The sequence below is a fragment of the Dreissena polymorpha genome, chromosome 5, assembly GCF_020536995.1.
Source record: "Dreissena polymorpha isolate Duluth1 chromosome 5, UMN_Dpol_1.0, whole genome shotgun sequence".
In the NCBI taxonomy this organism is placed as follows: Eukaryota; Metazoa; Mollusca; class Bivalvia; order Myida; family Dreissenidae; genus Dreissena; species Dreissena polymorpha.
Genome location: NC_068359.1, coordinates 68309192 through 68332892, shown reverse-complemented (window position 1 = coordinate 68332892; position 23701 = coordinate 68309192). Strand labels below are relative to the sequence as shown.

The window sequence follows — 23701 nt, the reverse complement described above, 5'->3', positions numbered from 1 at the left end:
TTTTTTTTTAGAGGTCACAATGACCTTGACCTAGTGACCCCAAAATGGGTGTGGAGTGTAGAACAAATCAACATGCATCTACATATGAAGTTTCAAAGTTGTAGGTGGAAGCACTTTGATTTTAGAGCCAATGTTAAAGTTGTATAGTAGAGGTCACAGTGACCTTGACCTTTGACCTAGTGACCCAAAAATGGGTGTGGCGTGTAGAACTCATCAAGGTGCATCTACATATGATGTTTCAAAGTTGTAGGTGGAAGCACTTTGATTTTAGAGCCTATGTTAAAGTTTTATATTAGAGGTCACAGTGACTTTGACCTAGTGACCCAAAAATGGGTGTGGCGTGTAGAACTCATCAAGGTGCATCTTCATATGAAATTTCAAAGTTGTAGGTGGAGCACTTTGATTTTAGAGCCAATGCTAAGGTTTTAGCACGACGCCTACGGTGGACGACGAGCTGGCTATGACAATACCTCGGGTTTTCTCCGAAAACGCCGAGCTAAAAATGGGTACGAGTTGACCAAGGTACGAGTTGCCTTTGGGATGAATTGCCTGTAAAGCCTTGTTCTTTTTCTTTATAATTGAAGATGTATACGGTGCTGGACTAGAGCATACGACTACCATAACAATAACTTGGCTCTCTACTAACCGAGCTTAAGGGAAGATGTTTCTTACACACAAACACTATATTTCATTATTTGACGACATATGATTATGACGTGTTTATGCGGGTGTTTATGTTTTATCAGAGACGTTTGCATATAGACAAACCGTGAAAACAACACTCGATACTCTTGGGCTGTTTTTGCATTAAAATTCATAATACATGTATGTTAAATACTAACCTCATTGCTAATGTCATCAAAATTGATCACTCTTTCGCCCTTAAAAGGTTTTGTGTTAAGGTAGCGCACCTCTAATGGGCACATATCCAAATATAATCTAAGTAATAATTTTCTTAATCAGCATCATTTCACTGAACTACATGCAAATTTGTAGGTAGGCTTTCCATGCTTTTTAAAAAAATATACCGATTTTTTCAAAACCACCCCCACGCTCGGCTTTTGTCCAGTTTATTTTCACCCCTGGGGTATATAAAAGTTCCATAATTCATTCAAATTTCCAAATATGGGCATGCAGTTGGTGTGTACAGATGCTGTAAAGGTGTTTAAAGTTAAAACAAGATGAAATAAGTATTTTTTTACAGACATTTATTTTTTACAAATTTTTATCTATGGAAGAGCGCCATGAAATGTAAGTGATTTCAGCCAAGTAAAAATTGGGTCGGTTAAAAACAAAGTGTCATAAAATTCAAAATAGTATCATTTAAGTCATATTTTAAACTTAGTTTTTATAGAAACACTATATACAGCAAAAATACCAAGAAATAGACAGATTTACCGTTTACTTTTTGAAATAAAAATAAAAATGCAACATGCATGGTTCGTATTTTCAACAGTAAATCACCCAATTTCGCCATAACGTTGTTTTAATTTTTATAATTGAAGAATGTGCATAAAAATTGCAACATATTTAACAATAAATATAGCTTATATGCCATATTAAATCAAATTACGTTAGAAAATAAATAAAACACGTCGCAAAAAAGTATACGTCGTCGGCAGGATTCGAACCTGCGCGGGAAAATCCCAAAAGATTTCTAGTCTATCGCCTTAACCACTAGGCTACGGCACCTAATAGTAAGCTCTTCAACCTTCGAAGAAATCGCGGGAAATCATTAGAGGTGCGCTACCTTAATGTGAAACAACCGTCATCATGATGACTGCATGAATGCTGGATAAGACGCGAGTTTTGATTGGTTCTTTCTAGGTGTCGGAACCAATCAAATTTTATCGCGTAACCACATAGCAACCCGAATTTCGTGCAGTAATTCAGTGCTATTGAAAATCGCGCGGAGTAATGAATCTTCCGCGCGATTTTTCATTAGCAACCCGCAATTTACATAGCAACCCGAGATTTGTACAGTAATTCAACGCTTAATTTTCGCGGAAGATATTTGTGTTCCGCGCTTTGTGGATAAGGTCTATGGAAAGCCAAAGGGGACCCCCGCTAAAATACATATACTTATATAGTAAATATCGGGATTGTCATTTTTCGCGGAACTTTCACTTTCCGCGAAAAACCAAGGCCAGCATGGCCATAAAATACTACTTACAAATCGAAATCTAAAAAGCGCGGAACTTTCATATATTTTCCGTCGGAACAATTATCTTTCAACCCTGTAGAGAAAGCGGGTTCAAATAATCGCGCGGAACCTTAATATTATCTACTCTGTACAAATAGTAGTGTTTAAAATCGCGCGGAGACGAAGTCTATTAAAGAGAGAAAATCCAGTAAATACCTAATCCACAAAGCGCGGAACAAATATCTTCCGCGAAAATTATGCATTGAATTACTATACAAATCTCGGGTTGCTATGTAAATTGCGGGTTGCTAATGAAAAATCGCGCGGAAGGTTCATTACTCCGCGCGATTTTCAATAGCATTGAATTACTGCACGAAATTCGGGTTGCTATGTGGTTACGCGATAAAATTTGATTGGTTCCGACACCTAGAATAAACCAATCAAAACTCGCGTCTTATCCACCATTCATGCAGTCATTGGCGGTTGTTTCACATTTACACGACACCTTTAAGAAGAAAGATCAACTTTGCTGAGGTAAGTATTTTACATAAATGCATTATGAATTTGAATGTTATTAAACAGCCTAAGAGTATCGAGTGAGTTCTCACGGTTTACCAATATGCAAACATGTAGAGAATAAAACATAAACACGCCAAAAAATGAAATGTGTTTGTGCCAATTTGTGGGTTAGGAACTAGTTGGAATAATCCAACTCCCAGCTATTATAAAGAATTTAGAGATACTTTTTATATTAATTTATTTAATTAATACTTTTAATTAATAGCTGACTTTCCTACACCTATTTCTGTATATCATGTACAAGTTTACTTAGGGTAGGTACGAGTTGACCAAAAAACACGTAGGAGTTGACCACAATGGGTAGGTATTAATCACGGAACGATTATACCGGCATTGAGAACAAGATTTTTTCCCATCTTCACAGCGACATTGACGGTTTAACACCCCATGGAATAGACTAGCCTCTATCCCACCTTGTTGAATAAACCTTTGCGTGCACGGACGTAATTAATAAACAAACAATCGTTTGCTGTGTTTCATTGTTTTTGAAGTTTGTTTGTTATTTTTCTTGTTTAGTCAAAATACCATGGGATAAATCGAATACTAGGATTAGCGTTGAATAGAGAAGAGTTTTTATCCCATTTTCACTGCGACATTGACGGAATAACACAGTCACCCCATCATCATTGAAAAGACTAGCCTATCCCACCTTGTTGAACTTGTAAAATAAGTATTTGAATAGTTGAGCCTCCCTTTGGGAAAATTGGGCTTAATGCATGTGCATAAATTGTTTGTTTGTTAATTTTCTTGTTTAGTAAAAATACGATGGGATAAGTAGAATACTAAAATTAGAGTTGAATAGAGAGAAGTTTATGTAGCTCGGCTCGAACACCGAAAGCGCTCACCAAGACTTGCACTCCCGGCCTTCTAAGCCTCGCAACATTAACTTCTCTCTATTCAACGCTCACCTAGTATTCTCTATATGTTGGTTGGATCAAAAACCGAAAGCGCTTGCCAAGGCTCATGCTCCTTGCAACATAAACTTCTCTCTATTCAACGCTTACCTAGTATTCTCTATATTATTATATTTAACTGTTGCACAAATATGAAAAAATAACAATGTATTACATTTACAAACACAATGACTGGCAAGACATTCAAAATCCTAACATTAAACAGATAATAACCGTACACGTCTGAAAAACTGATCAAACGAAATAAAACAAGATTCAAGACAGATAAATCTTTGTGTTTCGAAATTCAACAGTTTATTTGGTTGGCAAGCCAACTTTGTCCAAATAATTTGACTTACCCGCTGAATTCTGAGCTATTTTTCTTACAGCAGAATCCACATTGCACATAAGATGTTTTGCACCAATTGTGGGGAAAAAATCGAAAAACATTGGAAGTTCTGTGTGGGATGTGGCTTTGGTAAGTCTGGCCTTTGTAAGCCCTCTCATAGGTCAATATTCAGTCATATTCCTGTAGTGAATATATTGTATATGTTCCCTTTATTGTTGCAGTCAAATTAACTTCATTTATGTGACCTGTTATGAATATAGATGATTTTACAAATTGTTTTGTTTTCAAATTCTTGACATGACCTGTCCTTAAGATCTGAAAATAGCATTAATTATATTAAAATGAAATAATTTTTCATTTTATGTTGTTATTTTTACTGTTGGTAAAAAGCAACGTTTTTTGATATTGATTGTTATTTCAAAAGCATATATTGTAGAAAACAGTTGATGGCTATGTGTCAGTCAATCTATTATAGGGAGGGTTGCTTGCAACATTTCAATGTCACTGTGATTATCTATCAATCCAATATAATGTTTTGTATGGTTATTTTCATAAGAAGTGTAAATATTATGTCACGGTAATTTACTGTCACGCTTTTCAGCAATGAAGTATTGATTATAAAAATTGCCTATTATTTAAGTATGAAGATGTAAATAATGTTTTTTGTGAACACTATTTGACATTACGCTCAATCAAAATTTATCAAATAGACAATTTCATAATGTTATTGAAATAATGAAAAAGATAAATGTTTGTTCAAGTATTTATTTCATAAACAGGACATTGATAACATTTCAGCTACAGGTACATCCTCTCTACCAGAAGAAAAGCTAACAGATGGGCCTTCCATGCCTTGCCCAGACACAGACAAAGATGGTAAATATTTGAGCTTTATGTACCCCAACTGTGTTACAGGATAGGACTATAGGTTTGTTCTTGGTACTGCATCCAAATATTGATGCTGCGATAACTCAAAAATTCCTTGAGGTAGGTTGATAAAACTTTGTTTGTCTCTCTGTCCAGCCAAACAATCTCGGCGTTTTTCCTATATAATATATAAAGTTGGTAAAACGGCACCATTCCCAATGCAACCATTTTTCCCAATTGCAAGATGAAAATTCCCAATTTGCCTAAAAAATCCCAATTCATAGAAAAAAATCTGCAACATTTACTCTTTTGTTTTGCCACGAACATAGAGTAAAGCTCAAATCAGTGATTGTTAGCCATCAGAGGAAGTAACTGCTGTAAGCTTTTTAATGGTTCCGGTTGTCTGAATACTCGTGTGTTTGAGAAAGGGAACATGATGTTTTGCTTTTTTTGCGACAAGATGGCAAGCCATAATTCGAAACACTATCGTTAGAAAATAAACAAAACAACTATCCCTGGCTTTAATGCAGTCTTTTAACTAGGTACGGCTTTATATCATATTCACTGACATGTATTGGAAATATTTGAATGTACTGATTTGCATGTGAACTCCCAGATAGTGTATACAGTATCGTAAGTCTAATTTTTAGCTCCTGAAGCTGTTTTCATAGCCAGCTCATCGTGTTGTCTGCATCATGCTAAAACCTTAACATTTTGTTAAGGTTTTGAACATTGCCTCTAAAATCAAAGTGCTTCAATCTACAACTTTGAAACTTCATATGTAGCTGCACGTTGACGAGTTCTACGTCATGCCACACCCGTTTTTGGGTAACTATGTCAAAGGTCAAGGTCTTTGTGACCTCTAAAAATATAATCTGACAAGCTTTTATTTATTCAAAACTGCACCCGCAGCAAATCGTGGCACCCGTTATGCGGTGCTCTTGTTATTATTAGATAGTTATGGTCCTCTTTTTCCGGGTTGATTTTATGGTTTAAAATGTTACTATGATAATGATGTATTTGTAATTTTGTACATTACTGTGACAGCTTTGTGATTGGTGGCCAGTGTTTTTTTCACCATTTTGGGAATGGGGCTGGGTCCCTTTGGATTGGGAAAATTCGCGGCGTTTTGACTAAAATTAGGAAAGTGTTGTTGTTGTTTTGCTAACAAATGCTTCAAAATTGAGAATACAAGTGTGCCCAGTATTATATTTACTAAGGTTGATCTTATATGGATGGGAGATGAAAAAAATATTGATCTAAAAAAAATATTTTTTTTTTGTTCCATTGGGAATTTTTAGCTCCCATTTGAGAACAATATATACTTTTTCGATTGGGAATGGGTCCAGTTACTGGACCCGATTTTGAATGAAAAAAAACACTGGTGGCATAACATTGTTTACCTAGATGTTCGGAAACTATGTGTGATCAATTCAAACCCAGGTGTCCTGTTTCCTAGGGAAACTTCAAGGACCTTGAAGATCAGACATTAAACTATAAAATTGATTGTTGTGCCATGTATAAAATTAACTAGATGGTAAACTGTTTCTTTGTTTGAGTTTGTTAAATGCAACTTATTATTATTTGTAAATGCTTTAAGAAGTTTTCAGCATAAAGTATGAATTTCCCAATTTGGATTAAAAGGACGCTAATTTTCCCAATTTGACCGGTACTGGTACCATTCCCAAAGTGGTGAGGAAAAATGTTGAATCTGGATCCTTTTTATAACTCAATACGTACTTCAGCTTAGTTGAGGAAACTCAGTATTTGGATAGAGGGCCATTTGTGGAGTATGCATGATATTTCAGTTGTAAGATGGTTATTGTGGTTGTTATGGTTACAGAAATATGTAAAACTAAAATCCCTATCATGCAACAACTAAAAAAGTTCTAAAGCTAGGTTGATGAAAATTGATTGAGGGTCTTATGCTCAATATGCACAAATAATAAAAATAATTGGTTAAAAAACTCAAATTTTCATCCTACCATAACTAATAGACTTAGGCTAGGTTAATTAATGGAAATCCAGGTATTACTCTGACAAATTACCTGGTAAGGGACTGCTGTTTTGTCTGTAAAATAGCTCTTGTTTAATAATATACCTATTTCTGTAAGTTGTAACCTATTGCCACACAGTGACACTAAAATAATATAATGAAAAATAAAGGATAACTTCAGGGAATGAAGTTATTTATTTTTGCGCATAAAGCATGGATTGTTCTCATATAACCTTAATAGGAATTAGAAATTAGCATAAATGAACTTCAAAACACACTGATATGTGAAGTTGGAATAAGACGTCAATCTCGGAATAAACACATAATTATATGAAGTTTAACCTTTTGTATTTCTTAATGTTGACAAATAATAAAGACACTTGCACATATAATTGCATTATATAAATTAAATTGATTTTACTTCAAAACTTGATTTTTAATTGGATGTAAGAACATTAATTAAAAAATCAACATGTACATGCGTGTATGAACACAGTTGAAAAATATAGTTAACATAAAAATACAATTACTGATAATGAAACAGTCAATGTCATACACAAGTGCTTATTACACTTAAAGTATAGTAAAAATGAACAGTTTTGTTTAAGAAAATCACCAAAATGATGTCCATTGCAAGTTTGATGTCTTATGTAAAATTCACATAATTATAATACAGTGCTTTAAAGGTTTATTCATATATATTTATGTAAAAAAGAAAAGGTATTTGCCAATATTATGATAAATTTATTATTTGTGAAATCTTGTTCTGGTTAACATTGGGACCAAAAATCCCATATTAGGGTGAAAGAAAACAACAACAGACATGTTATGAGACTAAACGTGAATTTCTTAACATTTATTATGTAATCAACTTGCAATGAATAATGTTTGTTTTTTTAATTACGGTACTCTTTAATTTTCAGGATCGTGCTTTGACAATTTGTACAGAGCATTAACACCTGGTAAATATGCTTATTGTTTATTGGAAAGGTAGACATGTTTTGAATGTCTCCCCCCCCCCCCATAGGTGACATATTGAGATATTAAATACAACTTTAAAGCAATGTTTTCATTTTTTATTTTAATATTTTCAAAGTATGTTAAATTTGAAGATATGCTTATATTTGTTGTGTTAAAACCAGTAGTGGAATGCTGTCTTTCCTGTGACAAAGCTCTTTTCTTTTTGTTCTTTTCTGTATTTTAACTAAAACATTAGAACAGATTAACACTTCATATTTCATGTGTATATAACCAGAGAAACATCCGCAATTGTGGCATATTTTAACCATGACAGTGCCAGTTTTAGTTTGTTCTATGTATATTTGTATTTTCTTGTAGAAGCTAGGAAGAGTGTTAATCTTTTGAAGATGAAAATCTCAAAAAAAGATCACATAGAACCCTCTCTGTCTCAAAATGTTGTAAGTATTTGGTACAATACAAAAATAATATTTATATGGTTTAAAATATGTATGCACATAATGTAGATATGCACAATGTCAAATTAAAATAAGTATTTGAAAATAAGGCTTAAATAATACAGGTAAAATTCTTTAGATATTTTCCAATAACCATATGGACAGTTTTGCTTTTAGGTCCACAAAGTATCAAAGCTATTGCTTTCATACTTGCAACACTTACTATCATAAGGGGACTGTGCAGGCAAAGTTATGTAACTCTGACTGGCATTTTGACGGAATTATGGGCCCTTTATACTTGAAAATTTGGTTAAGTTTTGTGTTTTGGTCCACTTTACCCCTAAAGTATCATAGATATTGCTTTCATACTTGGAACACTCGCAAACTATCATAAGGGTACAGTAAAGGGCAAGTTGCATAACTCTGGTTGTCATTTTTATGGAATTATGGCCCTTTTTTGACTTAGTAAGTTTGAATATATGGTTGCATTTTGTGTTTAGATCCACTTTACTTCTAAAGTATCAAGGCTTTTGCTTTAAAACTTCAAATACTTTCATGCTCTCATGAGGGTACTGAACCTGGCAAGTTAAATTTACCTTGACCTTTGAATGACCTTGACTCTCAAGGTCAAATTATTAAATTTTGCTAAAATTGCCATAACTTCTTTATTTATGATTAGATTCGATTATGATTAGATTCGATTGATACTTTTACAAAACAACTCTTAACCACATACCACAATAGACTCCACCCAAACCATCCTCCCCCATTTTTTTTTATTAAAGATCATCTAATAAATGACCACCACACCCTTACACTATACCCCCCCCCCACACCCCAAATTTTTTATTTTATGCCCCCAGTAGGGTGGCATATACATGTAGCAGTTGAACTGTCCGTCAGTATGTCAGTCAGTCAGTCAGTAAGCGGCGCGATAGGGGGCATTGAAGAAGAAGAAGAGGGGGTATATTGCTTTGCTCATGTCGGTCGGTCTGTCGGTTGGTCTGTCGGTCTGTCCACCAGGTAGTTGTCAGACGATAACTCAAGAACACTTGGGCCTAGGATCATGAAACTTTTTGGGTAGATTGATCATGACTCGCAGATGACCCCTATTGATTTTGAGGTCACTAGGTCAAGGTCACGGTGACCCGAAATTGTAAAATGGTTTTCGGATGATAACTCAAGAGCGCATATGCCTAGGATCATGAAACTTCACAGGTAGATTGATCATGACTCGTAGATGACCCCTATTGATTTTGAGGTCACAAGGTCACGGTGACCCGAAAAAGTAAAATGATTTTCGGATGATAACTAAAGAACGCTTTTGCCTAGGATCATGACACTTCATAGGTACATTGATCGTGACTCACAGATGACCCCTATTGATTTTCAGGTCACTAGGTCAAAGGTCAAGGTCACAGTGACAAAAAACGTATTCACACAATGGCTGCCACTACAACGCCCATATGGGGGGCATGCATGTTTTACAAACAGCCCTTGTTTGCATTTTTGGAAGATAATGTAATAAATGACCACACCCCCACATTATACACCCCTGTCCACTCCACCCCTCCCTCCTTTGTGATTGAAATTGAGATAGGTCCCTACACCTTAAAAAAGAAAAATAGATGAGTGGTCTGCTGCCGCAAGGCGGTGCTCTTGTCATTACTTTCTGGAGTGACTACTGGTAAGCTGATACCTATGGCTGTCAATATTGAATTGTTTGTCTCTGAAAGTGGTAGTAAATGTGTAAAGATTCTGATAGAAAAGGACCATACAGAAACCTTCTTTTTCCTTGTTGTACATGTATTCCTATATTGTAGTAAAGTAGTTTTAAGTACTTAATAATTTGCCAATGTTTTTTCAAATTTATAGTAAATTAAAATGTTACATTTATTCTTTAGATGTTATCAATCCAGCTTATTGGCATGGACCGGAAACTGGTGCGGATGTTGGGGTCCACACCAGGGCGCATTAACATGCTTGTTAATAGAAACTCGGGCCCACTGGAATGGGCGAACCTGGTGGCAGAAAAAATCAACATAAAAACTGTTCAACCAGAGGAATTGAAATTTCTCCTTAACAAAACTGAACATGAGTTTGTGTTTTCATTGGATGAAGTTAAGAAAAGGGCAACCTCCAGACACAGGAAAGAGCTGGAAGTTTTCTGCCTTCTACCTAAAAGTAAGTAATACATGTAACCCACTAAACAGCCTGAAACTGCAATGTTTGGCAAATTATTTGAGCTTTACTTGCCATGCTTTTTTATCCCCCGGGTTCCTGATCGAAAGATCGGGGGTATATTGTTTTTGGCCTGTCTGTCATTCATTCATAGTGTGTGTCCTAAAACTTTAACCTTGGTTAAAGTTTTATAACTTTTGCATTATTGAAGATAGCAACTTCATATTTGGCATGCATGTGTATCTCAAGGAGCTGCACATTTTGAGTGGTGAAAAGTCAAGGTCATCCTTCAAGGTCAAATATCATTGTATTTTTATTATGCCCCCAGAACATAGGTTCTGGGGGCATATTAGAATCGCACCGTCAGTCAGTTAGTCCGTCCGGATTAGTTTCCGCTCAATAAGTCAAGCAATTGTCATCTGATCTTCACCAAACTTCATGAAAATGTGTAAGGCAATAACATCTAGGTCAAGTTTGATAATAAGCCAAATTGACCCAGACACTGCTGAGTTACGGCCCTTGAATCATCGTAAAATTGTTTTTTTCTCTTTTCCGCTCAATAACTCGAGCAAATTTCATATGATCTTTACCAAACTTCATGAAAATGTGTAAGGCAATAATATCTAGGCCAAGTTTGATAATCGGCCAAATTGACCCAGACACTCCTGAGTTACGGCCCTTGGATCATCGTAAAATTCTTTTTTTTCTTGTTTCCGCTCAATAACTCGAGCAAATGTCATAGGATCTTCGCCACACTTCATGAAAATGTGTTAGGCAATAACATCTTGGTCAAGTTCGATAATCAGCCATATTGACCAAGACACTCCTGAGTTACGGCCCTTGAATCATTGAAAAATTGAGTTTTTTTCTCGTTTCCACTAAACTTCATAAAAATGTGTAAGACAATAAAATCTAGGTTAAGGATGATAATCAGTCAAATTTACCCAGTCACTCTTGAGTTACAGCCCTTGGATTATCAAAATAGTTTTTTTTCATGTTTCCACTCAATAACTCGAGCAAATGCCATAGGATCTTCACCACACTTCATGAAAATGTGTAAGGCAGTAACATCTAGGTCAAGTTGGATAATAAGCCAAATTGACCTAGACACTCCTGAGTTACGGTCCTTGGATCATCGAAAAATTGAGGTTTTTTCTCGTTTCCGCTAAACTTCATAAAAATGTGTAAGACAATAAAATCTAGGTTAAGGTTGATAATCAGCCAAATTTACCCAGGCACTCTTGAGTTATGGCCCTTGAATCGTAAAAAAATTGCGTTTCCGCTCGAAAAATGCTCAAAACTTCTATGTTGCTTTAGATGTAACCTGCATATTTGGTATGCATGTGTATATGGACAAAGCCTTTCCATACTCGCACAAATTTTGGCCCCTTTGACCTTTACCTTGAACTTAGGGTCTGCGTTAAGGTTTTGAAATCTGCGTTTAGCTTTCGAACAAGCGTTTTTTGGGGGCATATGTATTCCGATGGAGACAGCTTCAAAGCGGCGCAAAAGGGGGCATTGTGTTCCTGACAAACACATCTCTTGTTTGGTTTTGAGGTTGAAGATATATAATTATTAATGCTATGGTTGACTTCTCCAGGTCAGGGATTTTAATTGAAGCAGAGTCCTGCTTTTAATGCAATAATATTGCAATTTTCTCACTGTTGACTCTTGCAAATAAACTGCTTTTCATCATTTTGATGCAAATGTTACTGAAAATGTGAATCAATAATTATTTTATTTCAGAAAACGTGTTTTTTGCATAGTATTCCTCAAAAATTGATGTTACATAATGTTATCCCCTGCCATAGGCGGAGGGATATTGAATTTGTTTTGGTGTTGTCCATCTGTCCGTCCTTCTGTCGGTCCAGCACTTTTGTGTCCGGAACCATATCTTGGAATTGAAACTTCGTATGTGTATATATATGGATAAGAGGATGATGTACGCCAAATGGCATTTTACACCATCTGTTACAGTTAATAACTGCGTCATGGCCCTTTGTATCTTAAAAAAATGCTTTTTAATATAAGCCTAGAGCTTTATCTCCAATAACAATTGAGCCAGATCCATGAAACTTGCCGTAATTGTTCTCAATCATCTGGGGATGCTTCACATTCAAAACCCATAATCGAAGGGGCTTAGGTCAAAGTCACACATTGAGGTCAAAGGTCAATTTTTTTATGAATTATTCATTATTTTGTCATTCCTTTACTATACCAAGGGATTCTGTTTTAAAGGTTCAAAATTGTTCTCCATTATCTTGCTGAGTGTTAAATATAAAATCCAGGTTGCTAGAGTCATGGTCAAAGGCACACACAAAAGTCAAAATCGCACATTTTGATTAAATATGGCGTATTTGGTAAGGATTGTACAATACTAAAATGGATTCTCAAAATGTCCTGATGTAATTGTTGTCAATTATCAGGCAGTGCAAGACCTATGTGTTTTTGACCAAAGTCATGGTCACACATCAAAGGTCATATATTTGTAGAAATATTTATTATTTAGCCATTATTTTTCTATGCATCAGTGGATTATGTCATAACCTTACATTATTCTTCTCCATCTTCTTCCTTGCTGTGTGTCATATGTAAGATTCATGTCTTGGGCAGTGCTCCAGCTAGAATTTGAAAAGGGCAGGGTGGCTTTTTTGTCAAAAGGGCACTTTCCACGCGCAGTATTTTGTGAAAAGGGCACTTTCGACGCGCAGTATTTTGTGAAAAGGGCACGTTCGAGCGCGCGGGTGTTTCTGGAATGCTTTTATTTGCATGCTAATTTATATGTTATAAATAATTGTATTATTCCCATTATTATTAAACCATTCAAATATAATGTCTACAATGAGGATTAAACTAATTACAATGTAATAAGAGATTTATGAATTATCATATGTAAAAAAAAAAAAAAAAAAAAAAATTTTTTTTTTTTTGAGGGGGGGGGGGGGGCAGGGCGGAGGTTCGGGGGGGGCAGGGCGGAGGTTCGGGAGGGCAGGGCGCGGCGCCCTTCGATTTAGGCCTAGCTGGAGCATTGTTGGGTTAAGGTCAAGGTTCATGTCTAGGGTTAAGGTCAACGTCATACAATATACTTCATGTAAGGTTATAAGATTCACATTAAGGGTCAATGTTACACAAATGCTTTTTCCAGAATTATGTATACATCTTTGTACTTAGAAATTACATGTTAGAGATCTTGTGCTCCAACAAGGGAAAGCATATAGTCCCTGACTTGTCTGTCCTTCCTTCTCTCATAATTATCCTCCGCCAATGGTTTAGGGATATAGAATTGGTGTTTTTCGTCCGTCAATATGTCAGTATGTTCATCCGTCCGATATGCACCCATCCTTAAACAAAATGTGTGTGTCGGGGGGTGTAGGGGGGGGATATCAATTCAACAAATTTGCTTGTTTATTCCAAGTTTAATTTCTTAGTGTAATTTCACATAATGTTTTTATGTAGCCAGTGGTGGTATATACAATGTTTTATATCAGTTAACAGATTTCAGTAATTGTAAATTACAATTTTTTTAGCAAGAATGCAGATAAATCAGGTTTTTAAACACAAGGTGATTCTTTTGTTCATGTTATTATTGCCTGTTGCCAGTGTTGTTTATGTTTGCTGATGTTATATATTTTAAATTTTATGTAAAGAACACAAATGTGTAAGGAGTAAGGGGCACAGATAAAAGAGCAGTCAATAAGAATGTTTATACTGTCGTTGGACAAACAGCAGTATTTTGGGAATACCATGACTGGCGGTTGGGTGTGAGGTGATTTGTGTCGGGATATATTTGTTCAGGGCCTAACTTAGCCCAGCAAGGATGTATTTACATTTTTTTTGTCAAAATGATGAGCATTGTGACAATGTGAGATGGATTGTCACACATAAAAACCAGCTCCAATGCAATGTCAGTATCAGAATTCAAGGTAAAAGGTATTTGCTTTTAAAGAAACTATTCAAAAGTGATATTGTAATGGGACAGAGTTGTGTGTGCAACAAGATCATTATTATCATTCAATATTGAATATCAAGTTTTGGAAATGAGTTCTTAAAACCCCTTTTTATTGTCCATTATGGACAAATTTCATATATCTTTGCAGAAGTTATTAACATGATGGGATGGAGCATTGTGTTCAAGAACCAGGTCACGATTCAAATCCCAAGTTCGATTATAGTTAATAACCCCTAACTCTTTGTACAACATGGATGGATTTTTATAAGCTGTTGAAAAAGGGACATATAGTTTCACCCTTGGCGGGCGGGCGGCGGCGTCCACAGCAGTGTCCGCTTTCTAATTCAAATAGTTTTTATCCGATCTTCACCAAACTTGGTCAGATGTTGTATTTAGACAATATCTAGGTCAAGTTTCGAATATGGGACATGCCGGGTCAAAAACTAGGTCACGGGTTCAATTAGTGCATTTCAAGGATTTAGCATTGTGTCTGCTCTCTAATTGAAGTAGTTTTTATCCGATCTTCATTGAATTTGGTCAGAAGTTGTGTCTAAATGATATCTAGGTCAAGTTCAAATATGGGTAAAAAACTAGGTCACGAGGTTTTCATCGGATCTACATCAAATTTGGTCAGAAGTTCAAATATGGGTCATGGTAAAGTTATCAAGTTGTCCAAAACCTTCAAACGGGCATATCTTGCAACAGTTTGGATCTCTTGTTTTATAATGGGCCTAGTTGACAATGGTTGTTTGTTTGAGTGTCAAGAACAAAAGCAGGTCCAAGGTTATTGTCACTGTTAAAACTCAAATATAGAGATCAATCAAAACACATTTTCTGAAGCATTCATTAATAAATATTTAACATTTGGTCTGTATCAATTGATAGTAACTCCTTTAACACTCTGATGGTGTCATGGTGGTCACATGGTAGAAACAGTATTAAATAGCAAAAAAACTTAATATATCCTCTAAATCCAAACTTGAACGGGTATTTTTCGATCACCTGGGCCTACAAAGTATTTAACAAAACCTTAATATAGATCGATTGGTCACTGTCGGCTCGGGTACTACTTACATGTACCCCGGGTACTCTAAAGTATACTTACATGTACCCCGGGTACGGTAAATATACGTAATTGTACCTGGTCGATATTAGACTGTACCCGAGTTATATTTCAGTCCGAAATCTGATGTCGTAAAACGCGCTACCGATTATCTTAAACGAATTTCTCTTTAAAAAAAACTGCATCAACACGCTCTTTTAGTATGAGTTTCGATAATATAGAGGCCATATTACAAAAAATTGACATAAATGTGAATATAATTGATTTAAAAAAAATAGCCGACAACGACCGATTTAGCGTTACATTTCCCGGGTACGTTTTAGTATATTTACCGTACCCGTACATGTAAGTAGTACCCGAGCCAACAATGACCAATCGAGCCTTAATATACCATATTTAGTTATACAATTGAACATTTAAGACACCACACCAGATCATGTCTTCCAGGTCATTACAAAATGTTGCTGTTAGTAAGCCCCATTCATACATCTTACCTGTACTTTAGCAAAATACATTGTCATGTCGCTTTTTTCATTCAAGTGCATTTATTTACCTGTCATCAAAAACACATCGGTGGGGTGGGGTTAGTGATTTCAGAATATGATTTGTGATAGCCTTTGAAATTGTAATTTTGTATTTATTATACGTGGGTTTGTATATTGTCTATTGCTCTTTTAAATGTGTTCAACATTGTGACCAGGGATGGAAATTAGTGGGTAAAGTGGTTACCCTTGAGCCCGTGGCCAGTACATTTTGGCCTGGGCAACTCAAATTCAAAAGTTAGTAGTCCGGCTGGGCAACTTGCTTTATTAGCTTGAAACAATACAGTGCAATTAAACATTTAATGAAATTGGCGACTGTGAGTTAACAGGCCTTTCCGCCCTATGCTACGCGGGTCCGAATATCTGCCCCATTTCCAATCTAAACTTTTTTTTTCCCCCAATTGAAAAAAAAATTCCCAATTCCCCCCCCCCCCCCCCCCCCCCCCCCCTATAATTTTTTTTTTTTTAACCTTTTAATTTATAAGTTAACCTGATCCAGTGTAGAAAATAGAAAAAATATTGCATAATTAAATTATCAGTTGCCTTGAATTTGTTTTTAAAACAGTAAAATATGTTAAATTGATTATTTAAGACTTTCCTTATTTTCCGGCGTTTTCGTTTGATTTTTTTCTTTAAAAAAGGCCAGGTTCTTTCCCCAAAATCGGATAAAAAAAAATGCACTTCTCACACATGTTCATAATATTTTGTAAATTTTTAATAATAGGTTATCAAAATAGTCGTTATTTACCAGTTAACAGCTTCTTTGAAATATGAAAAACACTATTTACATGCGATAACTTTTCCCGATTGAGCCAAAATGGGGTTTTTCACGATGCGAAATTCCCAAAATATCAGTGCGGTGTTTTCCCAAAATGGAGCGGAAAAGGCCTGGTTAATAATTAGTTTAATAAAATTAATTTATCAAAGCCAATCAAATGATTTAACTCCGACTTATTTTAGGACATAATACACAGAAAGTTTGTCAATTAAGCAATGTTTTTGTTTGGTTATCTTTTATTTTATTTAAAGAAAGTTTTATATACACATGACATTATGTACATTGTACTGGGCTCGTTAGTCTTTAGCTGGGCAACCAAAATACTAAAGATGGTTGCCCGTGTTGGCAACCAATTGTAAAACAGTTTCCATCCCTGATGACAGCTCAGTTATTTGTTTGACTGTTAAAATAGTTTATTTATTTGAACCTTTTGTTTTTCTTCAGTTTGATACAGATCACACCGTACCATGCCATTATAATGACAGAAGGGCATATATAGTTGAATATGTCAGTTGAAAGTTTATTTTGTGTCTTACCCTTATAATTTACTTGCATAGTTGGATAATGTTTTACACATGATAGACTAGTTTAAGAGGAAGTTTAAAATGCATAAAAGTGCTCAAACGGTACCTGAAAAATTTATGAGAACGATACTGGTTCGGCTCTCTGCACTGTAGTTACAAATAAAGGAGATTGTATGCATACAGTGTAGATAGATTAATGGAGTGGTAAAAAGTCAAGGTAATCCTTCAAGGTCAAAGGTCAAATATCATTGTATTTTTCTTTCCTAAAACTTAAACCTTCCTTAAAAGTTTGGTCATAACTTTTTTAATATTGAAGATAGCAACTTGATATTTGGCATGCATGACGTGTATCTCATGAAGCTGCATGTTTTGAGTGGTGAAAGGTCAAGGTCATCCTTCAAGGTCAAATTTATGGCTTCAAAGCGGCGCAATAGGGGGCATTGTGTTTCTGACAAACACATCTCTTGTTTGATTTATATATCATAATCACTTTCTATATAACATTCTATGCACAAAGCACACAGCTTTGATATTTCAAATGTTACATCAGATTGTGGTCATTTACAAAGATTGTTCAAATCCAGAGCTCCAGATAAGGGTCGTATTTTCGTAATTACGAATTATTTTCAAGTCTGTTACGTATTTATTTTAAAATTTTGTCGTTCCATTAAGAATTACAAAATCAAGTTACGAATAGTATGTTTACATCGGTTCGTATCGATTTTTATTGAGTTCTTTTCGCATATTTAAGATCTTTGCGGTGCTTATATAGAATGGTTATCGGGTTTGTTTAACAAAGCGCATTTTTTCCAATAAAAGCGGCGTATACAGTCTATCTGTCAAAAAACAATGACGGCGCCCAAGAGCGTCCTAAAAACCTGCAAAGCGTCCAAAAACACGCTTTAAGAATATTGTACGCAAAGTGAGCCGAAGTTAAATGTTTAGATAGACATTATAGAAAAGTCCTTATATGATGTTGTATGTACAGTTGCCGACACAGTCGGAAAAGCTAAACAAAAACGCGACACGACGGGTCCAAACTTAAACACAAAAAAAACATTGAACAAGTGGAAGGGACAAGTCCTGTGGATAATCTTTGAAAAGATTGAAGGGGAGACCCGTTTTAATTGTGAAATATGTAAAAATTCATCTAAGGCATGCAATCTAAGCACAGTTTGGGCATATGAAGGTATTTGAAAAATAAAATTGTATAATACTGAAAAGACACTGATGAACGCGTATAAATAAAGTTGCTGGTATGTTTATTTTGAATTTTTTTTGGCATGAAAATAACCATTATTATTTATTTTTAGGTCATTTAGAAAAAATAAGAATTATTTTCCAAAACTTAGTAGTAACGTTAAGAATAAAATTTCAGAGTTAAGAATTCTTTTTGAAAATCTGGTAGTAATTTAAGAATTTCACAAAACCTTATCTGGAGCTCTATAATCATGCCCATGGGTTTGAAACTGGGAAGGCTGTATAATATATCTAAGCAATCTAGGGCATTTTTTCCCTCTTGTTGTTTAACATAGATTTTTGCATTCAACACACTCATCTTAAGGTATACAAGATGGTGTTTCATGCTCAAGAACCATATTGCTGATTTAAGGAAAACAAGTCTAGTTCTGTGTCAACGTGGTATATAGTGGTTATTTAGCATAGATGACAGCTCTTGTCTTACAGTGTAGTTATGATTAATTATGCATAGAATGATTTACTATTTAAGATTGACTCTGACAAGGGAACAGCAAAACTCAAATGTGCCACAGTATCAAAGGTAAATATTTACTTTTTTTCCATATAAGCCCATTTTACCAAATTATTTACAGTCGTTGACTTTATTATCTTTTTTTAAAAATCTTTTATACAGTAAAACCTGAGGGCGTGGCCACATGAGCGCCGTATGTGGCCAGTTAAGGTCAGGCCGCTCATTTCTGCTCTTTAAGCACTATTCTCTCGTATGCAGCCAGCAGCAAGTCTTCCTTGTCCAAACAACAAAATTTGACCTGTGTATTACGATAGCTTGACCCAATTATATGCTCTCGATAAAAAATCAAGAATCGCCTTGAGGCCTTGTTTTAAAGTTCACACAAGTTTACATATAGAAAGAACAACAATATCTTTTGGCGAGATAAATGTACCTACGTTATAAGCAAAGAACCTGTGCAACAATTCCCGGGCTTTTAAGTCTGTTTAGTTAACACGGTAGTAACTTTTTCCATATATAAAAAAGCTCACCCATCCAACTTTTAAGCGCCCAGTTGGACAAGGGATAGAAAGAAGAAGTCACATGCTTGAGTACATTTCAACCCATGCGCATTGCACATTTTTTTCGCATAAAAAACAGTGGAGCGATACAGGGCCATTATGGCCCTCTTGTTTAGAAAATGTTCTGACAAAATAAGAAATGCTTGCTTAAAGCTTAATCTCTTTCTTTTCAAAATAATTTTCAGACGACCTTATGAGAAAACAACTTGGGAATAGGAGATTGCTTTGTGTGAGCATTTCTCTTATCCAAGTTGATTTCCCTAACATTTGAAACAAACATGTTAGCAACTTGGAAAGAGAAGAAAAGCTTGTAATTTTATAAAACTTTTTAAAATATCAATTTATCCTTTTTTTACCCTAAATATTTCTAACTTTTTTGTTTTAGTTCATAATTTTATGTACAGTATAATTATACATTTGTCATAAATGTGCGATACATTAAACGTTCTTATATATATTGGAATTAAAAGTAGAAAACATGAAAGGATACCTTTAAATTTTGCTCAGCTGACCCTCAACTTCCTTTAACTGTGATAAGAAGCCAACCTGTCGTATGCAGCCAGTTTGGGTATGTTCCTTCACTGGCTGCTTACCACAGGTTTTACTGTATATATATATATATATATATAAACAGTTAATTTAACTTGTTGCAATTTGAAAATAAATGAATCAATGTGATTATTAAAATACCTAACTAAAACACTATTATTGAGCTTGATTTATCACAGAAATTTCAATCTCTTCTATTTCCCCGACCTCGAAGTCGAGAGTTAGGTTTAATTTTTTCAGTTGGCTAGTTTCTCAGTAGTGACTTGACGGATTTCACGACTTCTGTTCATTAACCCCTCGAACAGTATTTAATGAAACTTGACAGGAATAATCCTTGGGTGACCCATTTTCAAAGTTGTTTAAATTGTTCCTCTTAACTGCATGTGTTGGTTAAAAAAAACCTTAAAAATCATCTCTGTAACCACATGGATCTAGGCTTTAATATTTTATGTGTTACCACATTTTGTGGTTCTCTACTAAGTTTGTTCAAATCCTTTTCTTCTTAACACTCAAAATCAGCAACTGAAATTGAACTCAGCTGATAACATGTAGCCAAATTACCCAGTGGAAAATTTTGTTGCTGATTTGGGCTTGGGAATTAAATTTTACTGTACAATAATGTAATTTTCAGGTCAACGCGGATCATGAAAGCAAGAAACAAAAATGTGAAACTGTGTCTAAGGTATTCATTTTAATAGTTAATATTTTTGCAGATCTTGAAGATTGTTGAGATGTTAAACTTTTATAAGAATTAAGAAAGATAGCAGTTTGATTTTGTACACCTGGTGTTTTCCTTTTTTGTGTTTTGGGCGGCGATGCATTTTAATATCTGGTGCATATCTTGGTCGTGCATGATGAGATTTTGCATTTAATTGGCAAAACGTAATATTTTTATTACAATGTGTTACTGATTGGTTAAGGTCAGGTTACACTTTAAGTTTGTGCCTTAGACTCAAATGGATAGTGAGCATATTATAAAATTTGAATTTGGTGTACTGTCCATAGCTGTGTTGTTCATGAAGGGATGTCGAAACAAATTTACAAAAAGTGATAATCATATCAAAATAACATAAATGTCAAAGTCAAAAATATTGAAATATTCTTTGTTTGGTAGATTATTTTTTCCCAAAATTGAGGACCAGGCCCTTTCCCCAAATCAAGAAAAAAAGCACTGACAATGCAAAAGACCACTGAGAAATGATTAAAAAACAGAAGAGTGATGTCCTTTACATTAATATTTTAATATAATAAGTTTTTTTATAGGCTTTCTAGCTTCCCTTCATTTCTTATCATGAGCTCTAAATGTTGCATACACTTTGAAAACTTGCCCTTAAATCCAAACTTTTTAGGAAGATCTTGTGTATGATATATGCAGGGGATACCCCTCATATAAGCTCATTGACATAATGAAAAAAAATATTTGAGCCAAATTTATAATTCTGTAGGCATTATTGAGACTGATGATCTAGAAATGTTGTGAGAAGAATATAAGAATATTCATTTAATGAGTGTTTAAAGTGCTCAAGTATAGCTTTAAAGGGACTAGTTCTCAGATTTTTGGATTTTTTACAGTTTGTCCAATATTAATCATATGGATAATATATTTGATAGACGGAAACATGCGTGTATATAGAGGAGGATGAAGAGGAGGATGAAACAAGAGCAAGCCCTCAGAAGGTATGCAATATTAAATTACCTGATTAGTGCCTTACCAGTTCCATCAAAGGGGACTTTAGGTTAACCATGTCTCTCATGTGTCATGTCTTTCTTGTCAGTAAAATTTGTTCAATAATGTGGATTCTGTAAACTCTAAAAAAAATAATTTTTACTGAAGATTCTATTTAAGCTCACATTGGCATGAATGAGCTACTATGATCATCCTATTTCGGCAGCCGGCGCCCTGCTTGGTCCGGTGTTTGTTGTAAACTTTTATACCATTATCACTATAGCGGTTACATTTTTCATCCAAACTTGATGAAACTTGGTCAAATTGTTTATCTGGACACAATCTAGGCTGAGTTCAAATCTTCCATCTGCATCCAAAGACTAGGTCACAAGGCCAAATCTTAGAAAAAGCTTGTAACCCCTCTACAGGCCACAATTTATGACTCAATCTTGATGAAACTTGGTCAGAATGATTAATTTAACAATGTCTAGAGGCCTTATTTATGACTTATTAATGAATGATTTTGGTTAGAATGTTTACATGTATCTTGACTCGATTCATTCCGTGCTGGAATTTCAGTCAGGTATGTCCAAAAACTAGGTGACCAGGTCACATTTTCAAAAATCTGTGTAACCACTGTAGAGGCTGCCTTTATGACTCTATCTTGATAAAACCTTGTCCGAATTTTCATATTGACATTTTGTAGGCTGCAGGGGCTTTTATCTGATTTTGGGAAAAGGGCCTGGCCTTTTTTAGGGGTGAAAAATCGTGCGAAACGTTAAATTTTGGGGGGAAAATCCTGCGAAAAGCCGGATTTTGGGGAAAATAAGGGAAGTCTAAAATAATCAATTTAGCATATTTACTGTTTTTAAAACAAATACAAGGCAACAGATAATTTACTAAAGCAATATTTTACTAGTTTCTACAGTGGACCAGGTTAACTTATATATATATATATATATATATATATATATATATATATATATATATATATATATATATATATATATATATATATATATAAAAACGTAAAAAAACAACAACAAAAATTTTTTTTGGAGGGGGAAAATGAAAATTCAAGGGGAAAGGGCCGATTTTCGGCGGGTGCCAAAGAAGGAAAAAAAAAACTTGGCTGGATTATGTGCATCCATAAATCTAGGTCATCAGGTCAAATCTTATTTCCAATATATTTCCATATAAACATAACCATATAACATGTTTGAAAGCTACATATATGTCTCAATATTGATAGACACATTCAAAATGTTTCTCTTGACAATTTTAAGGCCATTTTTATGCCCCACGTAGAATAAGATTGGGTATATATTAATTTGCTGGAATGTTGGTCTGTCGGTAGATCAGTTTGTTTTGATCAATAACTTTTGAACGGATTTACCTATTTCTTTGATACTTTCCATGTGCCTTTGCCATTAAATGACACCTATTCAAGGTCACTGTCACACTAAGAGTGAAAATTGTTTCTGAGTATAACTTGTGGACGGAGGGACTGATTAGCTTGATACTTCCCATGTGCATTGGTTTTGAACAATAGATGGCCCTTTTGAGATGGAGGTCAAAGGTCACTGTCACACTTAGTTGGAAATCATTTCCAATCAATAACTCGTCAACTGATCCACCAATTGGCTTGATACTTCACATGTGCATTGGCCTTGGACAGCTAATGACCCCGATTGAAAATGGGATCACTAGTTCAAAGGTTAATGTAACTGTGAATTTTAAGTTTGATTTAATTTAATTTGTACTAGAGCTTCAAAAGTAGCCCGTTGTTGCTTTTTGGTAAAAAAGCAGGTTGATTTACCCACCTCCCGAGTAAGAAACCTTTGACAATTCTTCCTAAGGTAACCCACTACCACACTGTACTGCAGGTAATACCAGCCAGTGCTTGGCCAGTATTCTCGAAGTCTGTGTCCATGGC

At 35.0% G+C, this 23701-nt stretch overlaps 1 protein-coding gene and 1 non-coding gene across 3 annotated transcripts; one reads left to right on the top strand and one right to left on the bottom strand.

The window, feature by feature from the left end:
* Positions 1-1610: 1610 nt before the first annotated feature.
* Positions 1611-1692, bottom strand: Trnas-aga (transfer RNA serine (anticodon AGA)). The gene has a single exon. It is a non-coding gene; the product is annotated as a tRNA-Ser (tRNA).
* A 2048-nt stretch (positions 1693-3740) lies between these two features.
* Positions 3741-23701, top strand: LOC127832176 (uncharacterized). Of its 2 annotated transcripts, XM_052357476.1 has the most exons (9): positions 3741-4093; positions 4763-4840; positions 7751-7789; positions 8166-8245; positions 10147-10426; positions 19009-19059; positions 20731-20781; positions 21711-21776; positions 23652-23701. In XM_052357476.1, the coding sequence occupies exons 1-6, from the start codon at positions 4027-4029 to the stop codon at positions 19011-19013; spliced, it is 549 nt and encodes a 182-aa protein (XP_052213436.1). In that variant the 5' UTR covers positions 3741-4026; the 3' UTR covers positions 19014-19059; positions 20731-20781; positions 21711-21776; positions 23652-23701. The 2 variants fall into 2 exon arrangements, with proteins under 2 accessions (XP_052213436.1, XP_052213437.1); XM_052357477.1 differs by lacking the exon at positions 20731-20781 and having other exon boundaries at positions 23652-23670.